This window comes from Odontesthes bonariensis, chromosome 18 (assembly GCF_027942865.1).
Source record: "Odontesthes bonariensis isolate fOdoBon6 chromosome 18, fOdoBon6.hap1, whole genome shotgun sequence".
NCBI lineage: Eukaryota > Metazoa > Chordata > Actinopteri > Atheriniformes > Atherinopsidae > Odontesthes > Odontesthes bonariensis.
In genome coordinates this window covers 22,828,335-22,850,730 of record NC_134523.1, presented here as the reverse complement: position 1 = coordinate 22,850,730, position 22,396 = coordinate 22,828,335, and the positions used below count along the sequence as shown (strand labels likewise).

General features: G+C 39.8%; 1 protein-coding gene across 1 annotated transcript in view; it reads left to right on the top strand.

The window, feature by feature from the left end:
- Positions 1-22,396, top strand: part of grin2da (glutamate receptor, ionotropic, N-methyl D-aspartate 2D, a) — a 255,403-nt gene that overhangs the window by 220,523 nt on the left and 12,484 nt on the right. Inside the window, exons 13-18 of the mRNA XM_075449709.1 lie at positions 1,582-1,698; positions 2,304-2,464; positions 8,740-8,809; positions 9,502-9,619; positions 18,024-18,085; positions 19,950-20,120. Of these exons, the coding sequence (XP_075305824.1) occupies positions 1,582-1,698; positions 2,304-2,464; positions 8,740-8,809; positions 9,502-9,619; positions 18,024-18,085; positions 19,950-20,120 (699 nt within the window). The remainder of the gene's footprint in view (positions 1-1,581; positions 1,699-2,303; positions 2,465-8,739; positions 8,810-9,501; positions 9,620-18,023; positions 18,086-19,949; positions 20,121-22,396) is intronic.

The following is a 22,396-nucleotide window of genomic DNA, read 5'->3' as shown; positions in this document are numbered from 1 at the left end:
TAAACATTAGTTTTAATCACTTTTACAGTCCAAAGGTTGTTGAGCTCATCTGGGATTTATTATAACAGAGTAGTCGGTCCTTTGATGTCACAATTAGAGTGTTTTTTCTTTTTTTTTTAAGAGTTCAGAATGCATTTTTCATTTTATTCATTAAGAAAATCATGCAAATTAACTTAAGGCGTAAACACAGAGTATTATGGAAGCAAATAGCCCCATTCATCAGCAACTGTGAGTGAAAATTTAGTACTCACACTAATCCACATCTCTCACTTGCTTCCTGGCTGAATATCAACAGTGCAGCATCTTGCAGCAGTAAAGGCATCACTTCTGAACAACCACATGTTTTCATGCCAAGTGCTTCACCAACCTTTCAAAAGGTCTTTTACACCATGTGAGCTACAGTAATTTGGGGCAGGTTGTGTTATGCAGCAGTGGTAATTGTATTAATTTTCCTTATTCAAAGGTAGTACCATAAAAATGCTCAGCTGCAGGTTAAGATCCTGTCACCTAGATATAGAATGCTTGTTCTTTGATATACATTTTGCCCATATTGCTATTCCTCTTTATGTGTTAGTGTTATTCAAAACACACCAGTAAGTGTTACACCACAGTGGCCAGTTAGTTCTTTAATTTCTATTAAAAAAGTAGATTATCAAAGTTGTGCCTGTGGAAGATAATCCAATCTGTTTATCATGACAACAGTTGTTCAACTCTGTAGAAGAAAATCATCAATGTCTGGAAACTACTGCACATAAAGTGAAGAGCATGTGGCAAATATCCAATGAAGTAGCAGTGGGGTATCAGCCCAATCTCTGCCATCTGCTTTCATTGCCAAGGGCTTTTGCATGTGCTTTGTTTTTGCACACCCTGAGTGAGCCGCTCTAATAGCCTCTGGAGGCGCATGCTACTAAAAACTAAACAACAGAATTAGACCGTCAGCGGACAACTTTGAATTGCAGAAAAGGGACAAAAACCAGCAGATGACATTTTTTTCTTTTAAAACCGTGGGTAAATGTAACATTTTCAAACCACATGGAACCACATTAAGAGTAAAGAGGGATGTTCTTACTTTGAAGCTTGAATCACAAGACAAACTAAACAACTGCTTCATGGAAATACAATGTAAAATGTCTGCTGTATCCCTTGAATAACATTTTTGCACTTTGTGGGGGAGGTGATAACTGTAGCTGTCAGTTTATGTGTAATGGTGTAAATAATAACACATTATCCTTGAAAATAGTACCTCAATTTTGTGCTCGGTTCAGATTACTCTGTTTCTTTCCATTACAGGTGTTAATTAAACTCTAAGGTGGGTCGAAGGCAGACACATCTTGTTGGCTTATCATTATTATAGATGTATGCTGAAAGGACACATGCCAGGGTTTCTGTTGTTTTGGTGCCATTTTTAGAGGCTAAAAGTGCCACGTTTACAAATTATTTTCCAGGCAATGGAGAGCTTCAGCTCCAGGTTTAGCAATGAAATGTCAAAAAGTGAGAAGAAAATGTTTAAAAATGTCACTGGAAAACTTTCACTCCTGTCAGGTTCAGCCATCATTGATCTAAGCCGTACTTCTCCTCCAGGTGCTGGTATGGGCCTTCTTTGCTGTCATCTTCTTGGCCTCCTACACTGCCAACCTGGCTGCCTTCATGATCCAAGAGGAGTACATTGACACGGTGTCAGGACTGTCGGATAAGAAGGTATAATCTATGAGGGATGGTGAGATGAATTGATGGATATTTATGAATATGTGAAAGAGTGGATGTACAGATGCATGACAGATTTACAAAGAATAATAATGAAATATAATCTGCCAATCAAGGACACAAAATGACATGCGCATATAGATAATTTAAAACTATAAAAGATGAATTAATTTGCTATTTAGTTGAAGTAAAGAAGAGCAAATTACAGATTTTTAAAAAGGCTGATTATCGAAAAAAAGTTGCCTTATGTCTGTCTTCAAAGGGGGATATTAGCTTGAAAAGGTGCGATTGTGAAATAACACTCTTCACTATCTCTACTGCCAACTCATTATTTTCTTAGTGCAGTTTAAGTAGAACAGACAAAGTGTATCCTGCTGCTATAACATTTTAAAACCTCTTCTATTTTATTAAACTCCCCCTCAGTTCCTCAGAAAACTGTGGCACAGACGCCCCTCTTTTAAAGCGAAGACTTTGAACGTCTGCAGCACTTCATCCTGCAGCGGGGATCAGCTCTTCTCCTTCTTTTCAACTGCTCTCTTTTAAACTTCCCTCTTCCCGTCTGTCACTTTAATCTCTGCCCACCTGTTCTTCTCATGCAGTTTCAGCAGCCAACAGAGCAGTACCCGCCACTGCGTTTCGGTACTGTGCCGAACGGCAGCACTGAGGAGAACATCCGCTCCAACTATCCCAACATGCATCAGTATATGATCCGCAACAACCAGAAAGGCGTGGAGGAAGCCATTGATAACCTCAAGACAGGGTAAGAAATGGGGAAGAGGATCAAGGTTGAAACAGGGAAGTGGTGCTTAACAGCTTCAGAACCCCAAGGGATCAGAAAGATAACACAGTTGCTGAATATATTATACTTCTGCTGAAATGCTACCGTTTTTACTTATTCACATTTCATTTTCTGTAAGAAAACACTGATGACCCACACAAGTGTGTCTCACTTAAAGTGATTAGACATGGGGATGTTCAGACTGCTCTTCCATTAGTGATCAGTGTCTTCCTCACACAATTTATCTAAAAGAACAAATCTTTGGATGAACAAACTGAAACAAATTGATTCCCAAAATTACCTTTATCCATGTCTCATTTCAAATGGTATCTCAATCAGTTGTTGCCTAATGTGTAGTCATACCCGCCGTCTGAGTGGCAAAAGAGAAAACACAACGACAAAAGAGAAAACACAACGACAAAAGGACAGACCACCACTAGTCCAATCATTGGACTAGTGGTGGTCTGTCCTTTGAACCGGAAGGACTATTGTTTACATTTTTTCAAAATATGAACGCTGCTAGTGACAATCTTCAATTCGGAACGTCATATCAATATTGTTCCATATGTGGAATCTATGTGGGGAAAAATTAGACAAAATTAGTTGGAGATCAATGACCAAGAAAGAAGCATCTGTTTATGAAAGTAGGATAGTTTTGAGGGTATTTTTTCAACATTATAATTACGAAGTAAAAAGAAATTTAGGCCTCCTAATTTAGAGAAAATAGAATTTGGTATGAAGTTCCAAATTGAAGATGGGTTCTTGATAAATTGTTTAAGCCAATTTATTTTGAAAGTATTATTTAAAGTGTAAAAGTCTAAAAAGTTAAGGCCACCATTATCATATGAGTTCATTGTTACAGATTTTTTTAATATAGTGGTTTTTGTTCCTCCATATAAAGTTTAATAACATCTTGTCAATATCTTTTGAGACCTTTTTGTCAACATCAAGAGATAAAGCAGCATGTAGGACGGGATATTCGCATCAAAATATTCTTCAATAGCAGCGCATGCGTTGTCACTAGTAGCGCTCATATTTTGAAAACATGTAAACCGTAATCCTTCCGGTTCAAAGGACGGACCACCACCAGTCCAATCAGCGACGATTCATGTCGCCCGAGGGTACCTACCTTTTCCGTTTTGGTTAATGTCGTTGTGTTTTCTCTTTTGCCGTTGTGATTTGCACTTCAGGGCCACCGTATCCAAGGCCTTCCACACTATAACTGTGGTGATTACTGAGGACATTTGAAGGTTGTATTCCTAAATCATGCTAAAAAATGGCCTCTTTTGTACATTTATGTATTCAATTACACCTCTTGTGATGTTCCAAAGCATCTTGTTGGCAGCCTGTATAGTTCCATATTTAATATGTTGAAATTGCATTGTCTTTTAGATCATCATTTCATTCACCAATGAAATTAGTTTTTGAAAAATATCCTCATATAAACCAGTATCGCCACTCTTTCAACCCACAACAAGTGATTTTGACTTAACTACATTCTAAAAAAAAGGCTTAACATTGAAATCTTGCTGGTGTCTTTTGGTATGTTTGCATGGTCAGCAAACGTTGGTGTGCATCTTATATACTTACAGCTGTTTTCTGATTCATATTTAAATAAAATTGAGTAATAAGGACTCAACTGATTGGGGCTGAAAGTTAAATTTAGCCAGATATATCCATGGCTACATGAAATGTAAGTCTAGGCTCATCATTGGAATCACTTCTAGTGCTCACTGGGAGAATAAATAAACTGTAGATCAGTTCAAAAGCCATGAAAGTATTAGAATTCAATAAACGTTTCCAGTATTTAATGAGCAAACTTTTATAATCTGTATTAGAAGTATTAGAAAAAGAGCTTGTTGATTTGTTTGGGAAGCTGAAAATCACACAGACACAGTTTCCCCGTGAAGCACTAAATTATCTTTGGAGCAAATCTTTTTCCATGAACTTTCTTTAGTAATCAGAGACAACATCCACCTTAAATGTTCTCATTGTTGTAGTCTCATTGGTGAGTTTCATGTACAGTTACTATATAACAGCTCACGTTTTAACTTATACCACCACTTGTGCATAATGGCTCATTTGGAAGGCTTCCAGGGACATACATTACTGCAACTGTTAATGGATTCATGTTCATTTAGTGTATGTCCTACTATGGGGAAATATTTGATTAGCCAGAATATGTATCGTCTGTGTGCAAGGCTTTTGTTCATCGAGAGGAATCAGCAATGCAGCTATGGGAGAGTTTAACAGGGTGGAATATAACTAATAACCCAGAATTCCCTCCAGATCAACAAGATGTGAGCATGACTGAGTCATTCATCCATTTCATGCAGATAAATTCCATGAAAACCATCCACAGAAGTAGCTGTCTTTGTTAGCATCCTGAGCAGGGACCAGGCAAACTGTTTTTCAGTGGTGTGACTACCATCAGCTCCGCATGCCCAGAGTGGAACCAGATATCTGATAAAATGATGAATGATGAATAAAACTGCATGATGAGTTGATAAACATGCAGGATGTGTCATTTGCAAATATGTGTAGGGTTACTCTGACCAATATGACCTTTACCTTGTGACTTATCCTGTATATTTACATGGTAAGTTGAAATGATGGTGATGCTGCTTTGGGAGATGGGTAACCTCGATCTGAAACAGTGTAGACAGGCTTCAAAAGCACTGCTGCTGTGGATAGGAAGGGTCTCAGAGCTGAAGTGGAACAGAGTAAGATCCATTCAACATTCAGGCAGGGTGGGAAGCAGCACATAGGAATTACAAGTGGCCAAACATGAAAGAAAGAAAACATTGTTATGACTAAAGCAAAATGACTCCATCTGAGACATTTGATTACAACAGATTTCCTTCAGCTGTCATCAGATTTTAAAACACCCAGCTGTCTAAAGCAGTGCTTGTATAAGTCACAAGTTACTGCTGCATGTTTTTGACATCAGCGCTTATATTTAACAGCTGCCATTCTTATATCTGGATTTTATATCCATTATTTATCCCTAACTTGAGGCAGTGTTGTCATTCGTGCTCAGCTCCAATACAAAACCCTCTTTCCTGACTCACCTGTTGGCGCATTGATCTGCATTGCCTCCGGAGCCTCAGATAACTGTTAGAAGCTGGGAAGTCCTGTCAAGATCATTGTTACAAGAAGAAACGGGAGAGGAGATAAACAAACAACTAGGAATAAAAATGCATTAAAAAAACAGCTTCCAAATAATAAATTCGTGCAGCAACTGCAGTGCAGAGGGAAAATTGTGCCATCTCAGCATCGGCTGATGCACCTCGTGTCTTAAACGAAGTGTATGGGGGTTGGGATGGGGGTTTATTATCCTCCTGTGACAGCACGGCAGCAAAAAGCTCTTACCATAAAATATACGCCAGCTCATTGTGTTTGAAGTATGTGCTGGAGGCAGGGCTGAGTGATGTATGCAGGTGTAGACAGAGTTCACATGGTTAATGGGACAAGCAAATACGCATACAAACGCACACTAGCAAGCGGCGCGAAGCGACTGCATATTTGATAAATAGTGTGGTTAAAACTCCTGTGATACATTGTTTTAATCATAGTTACTCATCCTCCTTGTTTCTCTCTTCAGTTTCTATGTCTTTATCTTACCTCAATCCGCTAGATGTCCGTCTATCTCATTATCCAGTTTATCTCACTTTCCTCATCTTTCTGTCATTATTTATGAGGAAAACATCAGTTTAAGCCATCAAAGAAAAACAGCATAAAAGACTCTTGTTTGATTTGTCTCTCAAAGCAGCAAACATCACAAAATCACCACAATCCTCTCCTCCATCTTCACCCCCCCTCTCTCTCATTAACTCCTGGATCACTACTTTCGACCTTCTTTGTTTCTACTTTGCATTTCCGTCACTCCTTCTTCCTCCCATCAATCCTCACCTTCATCTTCCTCTCTCTGTCCCTTACGAGTTGCCCCTCTACTCCTCTCTAGCTCTAGGTATCAGATTCTTCTTCATCTCTTGTCAGTTCTCCATCTATCACCACAGTCTCTCTCCTTCCACAAGGAATCTGGTTGTTCCATGCAGCTCCCTCAGTGTGAATATAAATGAACGTGAAGTGGATGTAGCAGGTGTAGGGACAAATTTATCATCGGATCCTCAGATATGCATCATCAGTGTAAGCGGAGATATATTCAACCTATTATTTCATCATGAAAGGTTGTAATTCACTTTTTATGTACCTTCTTCATCACCCAATTTTTCTTCTTCTTCTTTTCAAGGGAGTTATTTCAACTAATTCCTTTTTTGAACTACAATTTAACCTTCAGATCCTAACAAGAAGCTACACGTTTATAAACCGATCACACATAACATTATGACTACTGATAGACAACACTTCTCATCTTGATCCAATGTAATTTTTCCGCTGGGAAAACCTGCATCCTGGGACTCACATGGATTTCACTTTGACACGTAGTTAAACAATAAACATTTCTGCAGACCAGTCACCCCCCACAGCACTGAGCCTTGGAAAAAAAAAAACTTAGGAAGAGCTAAAAAGGATGTCAAAGAGCCTGAAGTGTTCCTCTGAGCTCTGAACTCTCCTGATAGCAGATCTGACAGCATCTGTGGGAAGCTAGCCCTCCCCAAACTTTACGGGGCCCAGAGGATATGTTGCTTTGGTCCTTGTACAAGACACTTAAGGACACCTTCAGATGTTCTTTGACCACACCTTGACTGGTCAGAATTTTAGCAGAATGAGGAAAGCACACTCTGAATTACAGAGGTGGGCATAATGTTTTGGCTTACCGGTGTATTGTGCAATTAGCTAGCTGTGTGTTTACTCTAGATGTCTGAATGAGGCTAATTTCCTCTCTTCAGACTATCTGATTTTAGCTTGAACAAATTCACTTCATGCGCTGCACGGTGGTGTGGTGGTCAGCACCGTCACCTCACAGCAAGAGGGTTCAAGGTTCGATTTCCGGCATGTATGCATGGTTTCTCTCCGGGTACTCCGGCTTCTATCGTCCAAAAACATACATGTTAGGTTAATTGGTGTCTCTAAACTGTCCCTAGGTGTGAGTGTGTGTGTGTGGTCGTTTGTCTCTGTGTGGCCCTGTGATGGACTGGTGTCCTGTCCCGGGGGGACCCTGCCTCTTGCCCAATGATGGCTAGGATAGGCTCCAGCCCCCTCGTGACCCTACAGTTGGATTAACGGGTAGAGAAAATGGATGGATGGATGGAAATTCACTTTATTCAAGCTTTTCCTCACTACGTACTTGGTCATGACCCCACTGCATTGTTTTTAACGAATACAGAAATTACTGCAGAAGCATCCCTTTAAGTCATGCAGGGTTTTGTTGTAAGAAGTCAGCCTGGTAAGGATTAGTCGACTGGATAATATAATTCCCAAAAAGTGTTTAATGCTTTAACTGCTACAATGCATAGATGGTGTATTTAAGAAACACTGTCATGCCAGCCTCTTGGTCAAGTATATTTCCACATTATAGCATCAAATCGCAGTAAAGAGCACTATCAATGCACTTTACTATTCTGAACAAGCGCTTGGAAAAAAACTTGCTTTTCACCGGATGTAACCTTTGGCAGAACAAGATACGGGAAGGAGAGCTGTCCTCCTTGATGGCTTTAGGTGCAAGAAGTCCTCCAAAGTAATTTGTTCATACCCTTAAATTGATGTCCTGTAAGTACCACCCTAAAAGCAACAGGAGGGACATACAATATTCACATCAAAACAAATGTGGATATCAGTTAAAAAAAAGCAAAATCTTGGATGGAATATAGCCTCATGTTTTTTAAGAGCCTAACCATGTCCATGCAATTGTAACAGATACATGACTGAGGACCTTTAACTCTGACTAAGTGTAGTTGCCGTTACATTTATTCAACAGTTTGCATTTTTGCAGGCGGCTGCAGATGGAGAATATAATAACAGGGGGAGTTTTGCCTGCACAGCTCTTACTTGAATCCAAACCTCCCCTGACATTTCTTTGTATTTTGGTCTGTTCAAGCTTTCATGGGAGGAGAAATTACATCTCTCCTTCCACTATGGGGAATATCTATACTTTTGAGATTTTCTAAAGTCACTTCACAATAGAATGTAGAAAGAACCCTCTTTTGTCTTCCTTTTATATATTTTTGAAAGTTGTTGTGCCGGCTCTTCCACATTTTTTGTCATTTTGTTCTCTTTCTCCATTGTCATTTAGCTTCAGATCAGTGATTTCCACTTCTTTGATGTGATTTTCTTCTTTCATGTCTCTCCTGTAGAAAACTAGATGCCTTCATTTATGATGCTGCAGTGCTGAACTATATGGCCAGGAAGGACGAGGGCTGCAAGGTAAGAAGAAAGTCTACCATTTCTCATCTCTCCAAAGCAACACGCTCACTCATCCACATGGTCAACTGCTTACCCTGCTGTTAGTGAGTAAAAATAAAGAAATGGATTAAATCAATCTTCCATGTGTTCATTGTTTACAAGAAATAAGCTTAATAAGCATCTCTCCAGAGCTAAATCCGTCTTACATAAATGAAACACATCCATTGCATTTATATTAATCCCTTGTGGCCTGTGGCTGGTTAATATTGTCATTTTTGGACAGTGCCGGTGTTGATTTGTTTATGAATTTGCATTTGATGCAGCTTTCAGAGCAAGAATAAAAAATCTTGTCAGTGATCATTTGTAATAAGGTCTGTGGGAGGCCTTAGCTCCCAGCAGCCTCACACAACAACTACTGCTGCAGTAATTATTACAACTGGTGTGGATCTATATTAATCCTCCACTGCAACAACACCCCTCTCTCCAGCTCTGGGATTTTAGGGGATGCTGATATTTGAGCTGAGCCAAATGCATTCATGCGACAGTGACAGATGCAACAAAAAAAAAAGAAAGAAAAAGAAAGAAACAGTCTGGGGAGAGATGATGCTCATTTCCATCTGCCTCTCTGTATTTGACTATCTGTGTGGATTATTGTGTTCGGGTGTGTGCATCCATGGCTTTGATGTTTATGTGTGCGTGTTTGACTCCAAAAGGTAATGACCATCGGCTCTGGTAAGGTGTTTGCTACGACGGGCTACGGCATCGCCCTGCACAAGAACTCCCGCTGGAAACGGCCGCTGGACCTGGCTCTGCTGCAGTTGGTTGGAGATGGTGAGAACAAAATTAAGGACTGTTACCAAGAACGACTAAGATGGATGTGTGTGTGTGTGTGTGTGTGTGTGTGAATGAGTAAAAAAATGGTTTGAATGGTCAGCTAAGCTAGAAAAGTGCTATGGTGCATTTATCATTTAGCTCATTATTGTGATTTATCCAACTCAGTGAGACGTCTGAGCAAGAAATACTGCTCACAGGTCTCTGCTGTGCAGTAGTAGACACAAGATTTTAGAAATGATTAAATATATACTCATATTAATCATATTTGAAACTTGTGCTGTTCAGTGTAAACCATAAACATGCTTTTGGTAATTAATGTAGCTCATTTTTGGAATAGTTGCATGCAAGTTAGGACAATGTGTTGTTTTCCAGTAACAACTTTACTAAGCTGTTGTGGCTACAGTTGCAGTCTCACCTCAGATATGGTATGTAATACTAGCATTTGGTTATAGACATGTAACTCAGCATATCAGGTGCATAAATATGAAGCGCCACAGCAGGTGGCTGTCTGAAATGTGCATAAATATGAAGCTGTCTGAAATGTATCAGCAGCTGGTCATCCCTATCCTGGTTACCCTACTGAGACCTCTATATAGTATACATACGTATGTATAGTGGGTGGGTGAACCAGTGGACATCGGGGATCTTGTGAATGTGCTCATGTATATAGACATGAGCACATGAACTATTTGTGGTCTTGGATTGAAAAAGTATCATTCTGATGATTTTTACTCTCTATTTCTGTCAGAAAAGAAAATACTGTATGTTTTATAACATTATTCTCCTGAAACCAGTGCTTGTTGGCATGAGGAGTACAATGTTACATAAACCAGCACAGACATACAGAAGGGCATGCAAAAGAAAAGTTTAATAATAATGTACTTTAATAATTCCTGCATAGCCCTGAAAAGCAGGAAAAGGAGAAGAAAACATTATATTTTCAGCTATTCTGTAGATAATTTAGGATTTTAAACAACCGAAGGATATGAGCGAAACACTGCTTAGTCTTTGTATCATTTCATACTTTTACATTTGTTGCTAATTTGGTCCAGAAAGAATGGAAACAAGTTGACCAATACATATATGTACATATAGCACACATTAATCATGTTGATTGGTTCAGAAGAGTGTTAAAACTTCTAAGCACCACGTAAAGAGCTTAATTTAACGATTTATTTTTTTGAATGATTACACCATACTGCACCATACTGTCACCATACACCAAGACCTACTGCGAATTGTATTTAATTCTTTTTTTTTACTTGTGCTTTTTGACTAATTGTGCTCAGGATGGCTCATCTACAGTGTCAACATTGAGTTCAAGCAATTTTATAATCAATCTTAAATATGACATGAAGTCATCACACACTGCGCACACTGTGGTCCTTAACAGGTCCCGTAAATGTTCCTCGAAATAAATCTCTTTATTAGTGATGGCGTTTCCTTTTTCCACATGGTCAGTCATCAAATTGGCTACCCTGGGGAGCAATTTTAGCCTCTTTGCAATTAGTGAGGTGGAGATAGAAAGAAATGCCTCAGTGCCAGCAGTGACAGCAGCTCCCAGGGGCAGAGGGCGCTGGAGGCTGATGGCGTGTGGATATTTGAAACTGCAAAGCGTGTGTTCTTCCTCAAAACAAAAGGTCTGGCTTGTTTGTTGGCAAACCAACAGTTTCAAAACTGTAGATCCAAAGAATCAAACAGTGAGTGTTTTTAAATCCAAAGTTTAACATCTAGTAATATATGATATGAGAACACTGATTATTTTACTGATACAAATAGACTTTTATGGCCGATCCTTCAACTGTCTGATTTATTATTCTCTTATCTGTCAGTGATGCAACTCAGTGTTTTATTTTCGTCCAAATTTGAGACGATGCGCATCTCAAAATAAACCAGTACATCGGTGTAAGAGTTTCTGTTTTTAACAAGAATACTGACTCTTAATTTGAATTAGCAACAGTTTAAAGGGATAGTTTGCCTCTTTTGACATGAAGCTGTATGACATCCCATACTAGCAATAATATTTATGAACATTTTCCTACCCCCCGCTGCGTCCTGTGAGCCGAGTTCCAGCCTCGTTTTGGCGTTGATGAAGGTAGCTACTTGGCTGGGGTTTAAAAAATAAAGCATTTTGCTTCTCAAAACAATATGCGTTCAAAAGAGTAATACATTTGCATCACAAAATCGTTGTCCAGGAAAAAGTCAGACCTCACAATCGCTTGACGCTATTTTCTCTCCCTTCGTATCACTGCGTGCTGTGTAGACCGTGCAGACCGAAGTGCAGACCGAGCAGCAAACACCGTAACAGGTGCGGCTGTCGGCAGGTGGCTGCACGCTTTGATACGAAGGGAGAGAAAATAGCGCCAAGCGATTGTGAGGTCTGACTTTTTCCTGGACAACGATTATGTGATGCAAATGTATTACTCTTTTGAACGCATATTGTTTTGAGAAGCAAAACGCTTTATTTTTGTGGCCCCAGCCAACTAGCCGGGCTACCTTCGTCAACGCCAAAACGAGGCTGCAACTCGGTTCACAGGACGCAGCAGGGGGTAAGTCAATGTTCATAAATGATATTGCTCGTATGGGATGTCATACAGCTTCATGTCAAAAGAGGCAAACTATCCCTTTAACTCAACCCTTTGTACATATTTACGTATTTTACCATTCCAGCTGTTTTTACACCTCTTTCCTTATAGACTTTCGTTTTTGAAAAACTGTTCGTACATTTGCTCAACTATGACGAAGAGATCAGATTCACAGCAATGTTTTGATAACGCAAACTCTTTCATGTATAAGGTTGCTGTGAGTCCCATGCGGCTCCCACAGATTTCTAAGAAATAAACTGTCTTCAAAGTGATGCTACAAAAGACTGATGAAGGAATGTATACATTTATAACTGCTGACAAGGTACTTCATCTCAAATCCCACAGCAGCGTGTCCTAAGTTTGCCTCCTTTCCACTATTCCTTTGTGTCACTCACACAGATTCATGCTGACTGCGCAGATCCAATAAATACTTTGCACACAAAAGAATGATAAAAGGAAAATGGGAATATGAACAGCTTTTGCTTCTAGGGGGCTGGAGCACGCTGCAGCACCACAGTACACCGTAGGGAAATTGATTTCTTTGTTGTTTACATTCTTTTTGCAAATGACTTGGAGTCTTCAGAAACCCAGATGTCGATCTTCATTTTATTCACTTAGACCAGAGTCACAGACAGCTGTTTGAACCTCCATGTCTAATTTACAACAACCTTTTCTACACAGCTTGAATTACCCAGGCAGATACACTTCACTGGACAAGAAAGCTTAGTTCACAGCCACATACTCTGGAATAACTAGCATTAACATGAGCTTTTAGGTACGGTATCTTCTAACTTTATTTTTGTACAATTAGCACAGGCAGGAAACAGAACAGTGTAGATCGTACTTGCAAACACATTTCTCACTAAATATTGCATTTTCAGTTCCAGCCAAAGTTTGAACGAGTAAACCTTTCTGTTGTGAAAAGACAGAACTAACGCTATTTCACTGAACATAAAAAGAAACAAAACAAAACCAAATCACAAGAAAAAGACCTGTTGTGGTCATCTACAGGATACGACTGCCAATGACCATCCAGCTGTGTTTCTTGTATTACTTTACAATAGGGCCGGGCAACGATTAAAATTTTTGATCTAATTAATCACATGATTTCCCTGATTAATCAGGATTCATCACATTTGTACGCAAAATCCAAAAATGAATCCAAAAGTAGTGTATAGCTTTTAGCATTTAGTTTTATTTTAAATGTGCTGCCATATGAATGAAAGTGCCATAACATTTGTTGTGCAAACACACTTTTAACATCAGCATCTTTCTGTAGTTTTTATGTAGAAGCCTCGCTCCACTGTCTGTTTCCTTGAATGACTTGCTGGTATCAGTTGTGTGTTTTGCCTTTAAGTGATATTTTAGACTGGAACTACTACGGTGAGAAGACAGTTCAACTTGGCAGTGTTTACAGATGACTTTGGTTCTGTCGACTCCGCCGTCTGGAAGAACTTTAAAATGAAAATGGCCGAGTAAAAGTTCCGTACCCTTCTCCATGTTTGGTGGATCCGCCGATTACTTTCTTTTCCGGTTCCGCAGCAGACAGCAACAGACTTTTACAAAATAAAAGCCTGTGAGCAGTAGACTTTTACAATAATAAAATGAATGATAAAACAAGGGTGGTCCTTGGTGTAGTGGGTTGAGGAGGCGCCCCATGTACAAGAGGCTATAGTCCTTGCTGCGTGTCGTTCCCCCTCTCTCTGCCCCATGCTTCCTGTCTCTCTGAGGTTTCCTATCCATTAAAGGAGCAAAAGCCCAAAAAATAATAAAAAAATTTAAAAAATGCGTTGATGCGCGATACAATATTTATCGGCGTTGAATAATTAACGAGTTAACGCGATAACAACGAGTTAACTCGCCCAGCCCTACTTTACAATATGGTTTGAATTAATAGTTGCCCATATAAACATATTAATGTGTTGGGGCAGTCCTGGAATAAGACTCTGATTTAAGGGACGCTTCTTGGTACGAAGGAAAGAAAGCAGGATGTGATACTTTACATGATACATTCACTCCCTCAGTGTGCCACAGCATCCAGCTGCTGGCTGAAGGCACAGCGTGAGATGGTTTGTCTGTTCGTGATGGTTGTTGCTCCAACTTCGTTTGGCAGCTCCTGTGGTTGAATATATGTTATGAAACACCAGCAGAGTTTCTTTGACAGATGTTGCTAACACACTGCAGGGGCATGTGGTGACTATTACAACCATTTAAAGCTAATTATTCACAGCAATGACAATGGTTTCCTCAGCGCAGCTCTGACTATATTACCACATTGGCAGCAGTCTTCTCAAGGTCACAATCAGAGTCTGTACCGTCTGTTTCATCTGCAGTCCTTGAGAGAGTTGGTGAACCAGCTCCTCGTGCTCTTGCCACCACAGCTGAACATACACTCACTCTGACTGCAGTCCCAGCAAGCATCTCTAATATGTCATGTAGGTTTTGTTCCCCCTGCTGTTCAGAGAAAATGCTAATGTCATTGTAAGGGAATGCAAAAAAAGGCCTCAGAAAAGAAGAAAATAAAGATTCCTTGACATTGATTACACAGCAAAGTACCACTTTTCCCCCCTCTCCACAGTACTGTCCTCAGTGGCACATATGCTCTGTGAATCATAACACCCTCTCTCAAAATACTGCATATAGTTCCTATCCTCATGTGCTCTGTCAAGTGAAGTACATACAGTAAATCGAAATGAAAAAAAATACATGTTTTCTTTTTTACTGCAAAAAAACCCCCAACACCATCTTTTAATGTATTTCAGGGAATTAAAATCAAATAATACTATATTTGTTTTCATTACCTGTTTCAAAATAGATAATCTAATGACTAAAACATGCACAAACCTCTTGAACTTGTATCTTTTAAATAGTTTTTATATTCCAGTTGGTTTTCATCAGTCTACTCACTTTGTATCTGTTCTAAAAGAGGAGCTTTTTCCAAGTGCCTTGCAGAAGTGCCCTTGGATAGATTGATATCCAGGGGCCCTCTTTGACTTCACCACATTCTATGCACCACCTGTCCCTCTTCTCTCACCATGGAAACATCCTTTCTCTCAGGTCGGTTCTTCAGTCTGTACACCTGTTCTTTTAAAGATTTGCTGATGTTTTGACAAAGCAATATCTTTCCGAAATGGAGAATTTGTGCAATGACACGACGGCAGGAATAATGGTAGCTCACATAATTTACTTCTGTCACTCACAAAGATGCCGTTACAGTAACCTTAAATGCTTTTCCTGTGTTTTCTGTCCCATCCAATATTTTTCCAAGCAAAGTTCAGTTTTGCTTATTTATATGCTGAATATTTCTGCCATCCAGAATGTCACAGAGAAGAGAATGTAATCCAATTCAAATATGATGGGTAGAAAATCAAATACCAAAACAAAGAGACCAGGCTAATCCTATTTCTTTGGTTCCTAAGTTAACTTGCAATTCCATTAAAGCTTATGGGGGGGGCTAGATGTTCAAACCAAAAAGATGGATGCAGTCACTTACAATTAATAGGTTAAACCATATATTTAGTTAATGTAACCAATTTAAATTCAATCCCAAAAAGAAAACTGAGGATTTGCCTTTGCCTCCATGTGGCCATTCCATGTGGAGTTTGCATGTTGTCTGAGACTGAGTGTGAGCATGCATGGTTGTTTGTCTCTGTGTGACCCTGTGATGGACTGGTGACCTGTCCAGGGTCTACCCTGCCTCTCGCCCAGTGGTGCTGGGATAGGCTCCAATTCTGTTTCCATTCTTGCTTGCCATAAGATTTAGCTGATCAGCAGTTTCAGGTCTCTTGTCGTATTTTACATTTCACAGAACTCCCAATTCCTTTTTACTAGGAGACAGGTCTGAACTTCAGGCTACCCGATTGAGCATCTGGACTTATTTACCATGCAGTTGTTAAACATACAAAATGTGGGTTTTGCATTGTTTTTGCAAACTAAGCAAAGCCTTTCCTCAAAGCCTCGCCATGTCTCCAAACATGTGGCTTGGTGTCAACACCTGAAGATTTTCACTTTCCTGCTTGCTTTTTCCAAACGCATTTCTGAACTCTCGAGGTTTGACTGTTTATTTGTCTTGGTCTTGTGCTGTGGCTGTCAAGCACAAGGCATACGGTAAGCACCTCGGATATAACACAAAACTGCTTATTTGAGCTGAGAAAAGCCAGCTGATACGATAAGCGATTGATTGGGTGTTCTTGTGTCTACTTGCCTTTCGAGGTATTGCAGGTGATAATAGCCTTAATGCTTTTCTGCACAGATAGGATTGAGGTGATATTTCTTAAAATGTCACAGCGAGGATTAAAGATTCTTTGGGCTTAATTCCTCACTGCACACAAATGTAAAGCTGTTCATGTGATTCTGGAACATTGACTACACTGAAAGAGAGGTGAATTTAGGTAAATTGACTTGTTTCCACATGAAATCACAAGAATGAGAAGAAGAATCCTATTTTATGGTCTAGCTTTTCCCCAGCTTTGTCATTACAACACCTTTCATTTGCGTATTTGTCTTTCCAGAGCAGGTCTTCTCAGTCTGTTCTTAGTGGGGAATATTTCTCCCAAATAGCAGCCTCACTTGCAAGTGACTGCTCTAATTAATGAATTTACAGTAAGACAAAGGAGGAGCTACGTAAAGCTGGACAGTGAAAGGGAAACCAAATCAGCGCTCATTGAAACTCAATGAATTAGATTAGTGTGTGAGCTGCCACTGAATGAACATGCAGATTAGTCTATTGTCAGGAGCTGCATGGGGAGAAAGGTGAAAGGACGAGGGGTAAATCTAGTTCTGCTCAATTTCATTCAGCTGTCAAGGAACATCTGAATTCCCAAATGACTATTGTGGTTGTGAAATTTGGCAGACCGATCAGTATTGGAGTGAGATTTGTGTTTTGTTTGAGCAGACTTGACATTTCAGTCAACATGGCTCAGTTGGGGCCATCTAATCCATGTGGCGGGGCTTTGCAGTGGGATTGCCGGACAGCATTAATTAACCCACAGGTCAATTAATAATTGGTATTTGGATTTTCTTTAACTGGGGCATCTTCAGAGTGTCTACAGTGACAGGTTTTAAGCATATGTCAAGATATTATCCTTGTGTGCCAGATTTAAAAGTCCTCTGCAACCCGGTCAGGCACATCAGTCTGCATAAGCTCCTCTGTACACGGCCAGGAAAAGCACGATGTCCTTCCCGCAGCCTTAGTCTTTTTGATTAATGCGTTAATGGCCAGCATTGAGAGTCCCATTACACTGGAGTTTAGAGTGTGTCACATGTGTGTGTCTTTTTCTGATAGTTAGAGCAGGAAATGTAATGTTTGTGTGTTTTCTCTCCTTTCATCTCCCATGTGCTGTCACATCACTCTGCCCTTAGTGTACCCGCCTCAGACACCAAGCCATTCCCCAGTCTGCTTCAAAGGGCTCCCCTCTGCTGTACTCACTGTCTCTAATTCACCATTTCTCTTTTCCATCACATTAATCTTACCTTTCGCAACTCATCCCCGTTCTTTGAGCCCATTCCTATTGTTCTGTGGGTGCAAAGATTCCCTTCTATCTTGTGATTTTATCTTGCTTTGCCTTCTCCCAAATATGCTTTTTTTTCTTCTCATATTTCTGTCTTCGCCTCTCAGGGGACAAAAAGGTGGTAAACTCCATTTTGCATATTTTTACTCTTTTATTTTCTTCTCCACTGCTGCACTATTTTAACTCCTTGTCCCAAAGTATCTTTACCTATTGCCATCTCTTTCTCCTCTCCTGACAGATGTTTTTTGGTATTTCCCCCCAGCTTCCTCTTTCTAACCTTCTCCCCCTCTCCCTCTTCCCTTTCAGATGAGATTGACATGTTGGAGCGTCTCTGGTTGTCAGGTATCTGCCACAATGATAAGATTGAGGTATGTTGTCTTACACCTTTTTAAATCTAGTACACTTTCATCCTCTACACTCATGATAAACTAAACCTAATCAAAACGGGTCAATTAGGCAGTAAAATATGAAGAAGATACATATTTCTCCAACTTACTCACAGTTTCATTATTTAACAATTTGGGACATGATTAAAAAAAAAGTTTTTTACTAGGTATTAAGATTAGGTTAATACAACTGAGGAACAGAACATGACTTTTATATCATACCCAATATGTATTAAGAAAAAGTCAATCAGTGTGTGAAAGTCCACTCTTACTGCCTCCTTTCGGAAATAAAATAGCAGCCAGGCGCTGCTAATCAAATGCACTTCATTAACTGACTATCAGCAAAGCAGAAGTCTATGCAGTTTACTGGTCTGGAGCATTCAGCTGCGTATTAGCACAATGCTAATGAGGAAAGACATCAGCAATGATCTTGGAGAAGCAATTTTTGCTGACCATCCATCTGGGAATGTTTATAAGGCCCTCTCCAAACTATCCATTATTCTACAGAGAGTGAAAAACATTCAAAGACAGTTGTCAATCTTCCCAGGAAGGGACGTTCCAGCAAGTTCACCCAAAGGTCAGAGAGATTGCAAAAAAAAAACATCTCAGACTCTACAGGCATGTTAAATGTTAAAGTTCATGTTAAAGCCTCAGTTAAATGTGAACAAACCACAACACTTCTGGAACAATGTCCTTTGGAAAGACCAGACCAAAGTGGAGATGTTTGCTCATAATGCACAGCAGCACGTTTGGAGGAAACCAAACACAGCATATCAGCACAAACGCCTCACTTTCCCCAACTATCAATCACAGTGATTGTGAAAGGACCCCTCTATTGACCTGTCTTGTATTACATGCTTCTCTCCTCACCTGCACTACACGTACTCCACCAGACTCTTGACCAATCAAAGAATACCTGGACCCGCTCTAACTTCTAATTAGTCTGGAGTTTGAAAATGAAAAGACTCCTTTATTCTGAGAGCTGTTACTCTCCAAGACTTTTCACATAAGCTGTCATCTAGTGAAAGTGAGTGGCTCTTCTCTTGAATCATCACATTTCACCAATTAACCTCTGTGGGTTTTATATTGTTTGTGCTAACAAGGTAGCTTCCTTTGGCATCCTTTATTCAAGCAATCAACAGTTTTGTGAGCCTGTAATCTGTTGGGCAGGAAAGCGCAGTGCCGCAACACAAGTGGTCACAATTGTACTGTTTTAAGGTAATCTCTTTCTGCCCCAACACTTTATTACTTTGCTTTTCTAGTTTATTATACACTATACAGTGAGTTGAAAGTCTTTAAAATAAGCTTTAAATGTTTATAAAAGGAAGAGCGTTCGTTATTTTAATTATTTTTATTCAGAGACACTAACTCACCAGATGGCTTTGTTTATTTTATGTGGTTGTGGTGGAAGAAATAAACACACTTAATTTAAAGAATCAGTGTGATTCTGATCAATCGTCTGCTGCGAGTTACTGCCTTAGCTGATCCAACACAGCAGCAAATCTACAGCAGAATCGCTGGAAAAAGAAAGATTCAAGGAAATATTCAAGATCTCGAAGACCTTTTAATAAAAACCTCAACTTTATTGAAATACTGTAGCAGGACCTAAGGAGAACTGTATGTAAAATCAGGCTGGCAAAACGTAAAAAGCACTCTAAGGAACAGGAGGCCAAAATGCCTCCACAACAATGTGAGAGACTTTCACAAGCTCTGTCCATGGTGCTGATCCTTTCGTGAGTCCAGACCGAGCACCATCTGAGGAATGGATTGTTTTCTGGTTTTTTTGGCGTTCCTGCTGGCAGATAGCATCCCTCTTTCCTCACAGTTGGTTTCTTTTTTCTAATAGGTGATGAGCAGTAAGCTGGACATTGACAACATGGCAGGGGTGTTCTACATGCTGCTGGTAGCCATGGGCCTCAGTCTTCTGGTATTTGCATGGGAGCATCTGGTGTACTGGAAACTACGACATTGTGTTAAGAAGTCTGGTGGGATGGACTTTCTCCTGGCTCTCAGTAGGGTAAGAGACCCCTTTCTCCATGAGAAACATTGTTATTTCAGCTAATTGAATAAGAGGAGCCAAAACAGTGATTTTACCATCTAGTTAAAAAACTCTGATTCAAAGTATCAAAGATAATGCTGAGATAAAAAATGTCCCAGAACATATTTTAGTTTGCCATGTGATAGTTTTTTGTTAGATCCTTGTTAATAAAATCACAAATCAAATACATACTCTGAGAATTATCCTAACCACCTGAAATACACATCACAATACCCTCTGAGGTGGTATTTAATAGCATTCTACGTTTAATTATTCCCACAATAAATTAGCCAAAATAAAACAAAATAAAAAATTATGTCCTGACCAGATATAAAGCAACATTTCAAAAGCGCTGCCAGGAGATTATAAAACCAAAGGACAAAGGACAAAAGGTATCAGAGTTTTTCACATTTTTATGACAGCAACACTGGAGCAGCTGATCTCTCTGATTTGCATACTCTCAGCCTAAGAAAGGCAAACTAATCAGTGAAACGAGATTATGGTTCTGTCAGGTTTGAGGGTTTGCAGGACACGGATGCGGACTTCAAAAGGTAAGAGCACACTTGGTTTCTTCTTCAAAAACAACAAAAGTCAAAACAAGGCGCGTTTGAGACGGATAACAAAACTAGACTTTGGAAACAAACATGAGTATAACTGTGACGAAAAAACAAAAGATTTGACGTGACGTGACGTGACGTGACGTGACGTGACGTGACGTGACGTGACGTGACGTGACGTGACGTGACGTGACGTGACGTGACGTGACGTGACGTGACGTGACGTGACGTGACATGAAGCACTTAGCTTGGTTAGACGTGGCGTGGCATGAAAGGGGAATGGTGAAATCGGGGTAGGAATTCGCAAATGAAAGGGGAAACCTGGAAACTAAATACTGAACAGAGTGATTGGTAAATGATTGCAGCTGAGAAACGATGGACAGGTGAAGTGAATAAAACTAATGACCAGAACATGGGGACTGAGGAAAAAACAATGGCAAAACTAAAAAAAATGGCAAAACTTAACTAAACATGGACTTAAAAACTAAGACATGACTAACACATGATAAAACACAAAACTAAAAACATGGGGAAAACCCCATGGACATGACAGGTTCCTAATTGAAGAGCACTGGTAAATTATTTTTTTACAGGAGCAGGTGTGTGAAAACCTTTGGATTTCCTTTTCTGTTTTTGAAACAAAATGAAAATGCCTCACTGACTACAGTCTTGAAGTCTATCTTATGCAGGAAAATGACTTTTTAGATGGAGGGAGATTAATAAAAAGTTTTCAGACACAACTGAGGTATGGATTACCAAAAAAAGAAGAAAAACCCACTCCAAGTTGATACTTGTTTATGGCACTCAGCGGGGGAAAGGAGGTAGAGCCGAAACAAGGAAAATCATTATCCATGGCATCATTCCAAGGGGAGCCCAAAGGGTCCAGGGCAGTGATCACTTTGCTGTATCACAGCTATTTCCTTTGCAATCTCAATAGTGTTTCTGCAACCTGAGCTTGGGGTCTTGGAAACATTTAGTATAGATCTTGTAATGGAAAAGAGAGGCTACAGAGAAAACGAGGTAAGTAATGAGGAAAGATACGGCTACGAATTTACTGGAGAGATGGGAACAGGGAGAAAAAAGAAGGTATCTAAAGGGGATAGTACAGTACAGAGATGAGGCGTGTGATTGGGGAGGGAAAGTGAGGAGAAGTGGGACGATAAGGGAGGGAAACTTTAAGATAAAAAGAGAGCAGAGCCAGCCAAGGAGACAGTGGAAAGTTTTAGATGGTAGAGGTAGTGGAGTATAACAGGCGTTAGGGAGATGTTAGAGAGAGGGGGGGATAAGCCAAAGGAACTGAAAGGCAGGAAGACAGAAGACAGAAAGAGACAGGAATCTGTTGAAACTGTTGGAAATAGGCTTTATAAAGCGTTCGTTCTGACACAGTGTCTATAAAACACAGGATTTCAAATAAAAGCCTTATTTTTCAACTAACAAAATAAGCATTGGCCACATTCATACTATTGGACAAGAGAGGGACAAGGGACATTTCTATAGCATTTTGTCGTATCTAGGGGTTAAAGGTGGGGTAGGGGTTCTTTTTCTGGAGCATTTTTTTTACATATTGCTTGAAATACTCTTCACAACCTCATTGCAACCAATTAATTAAAAGTTTTGACACAAATATGAAAAGTTCACAATGATTGGATTCTGATGCCGTCTATCAAACTGCAACCTGCTCCTCCCTCCCCCTCCCCC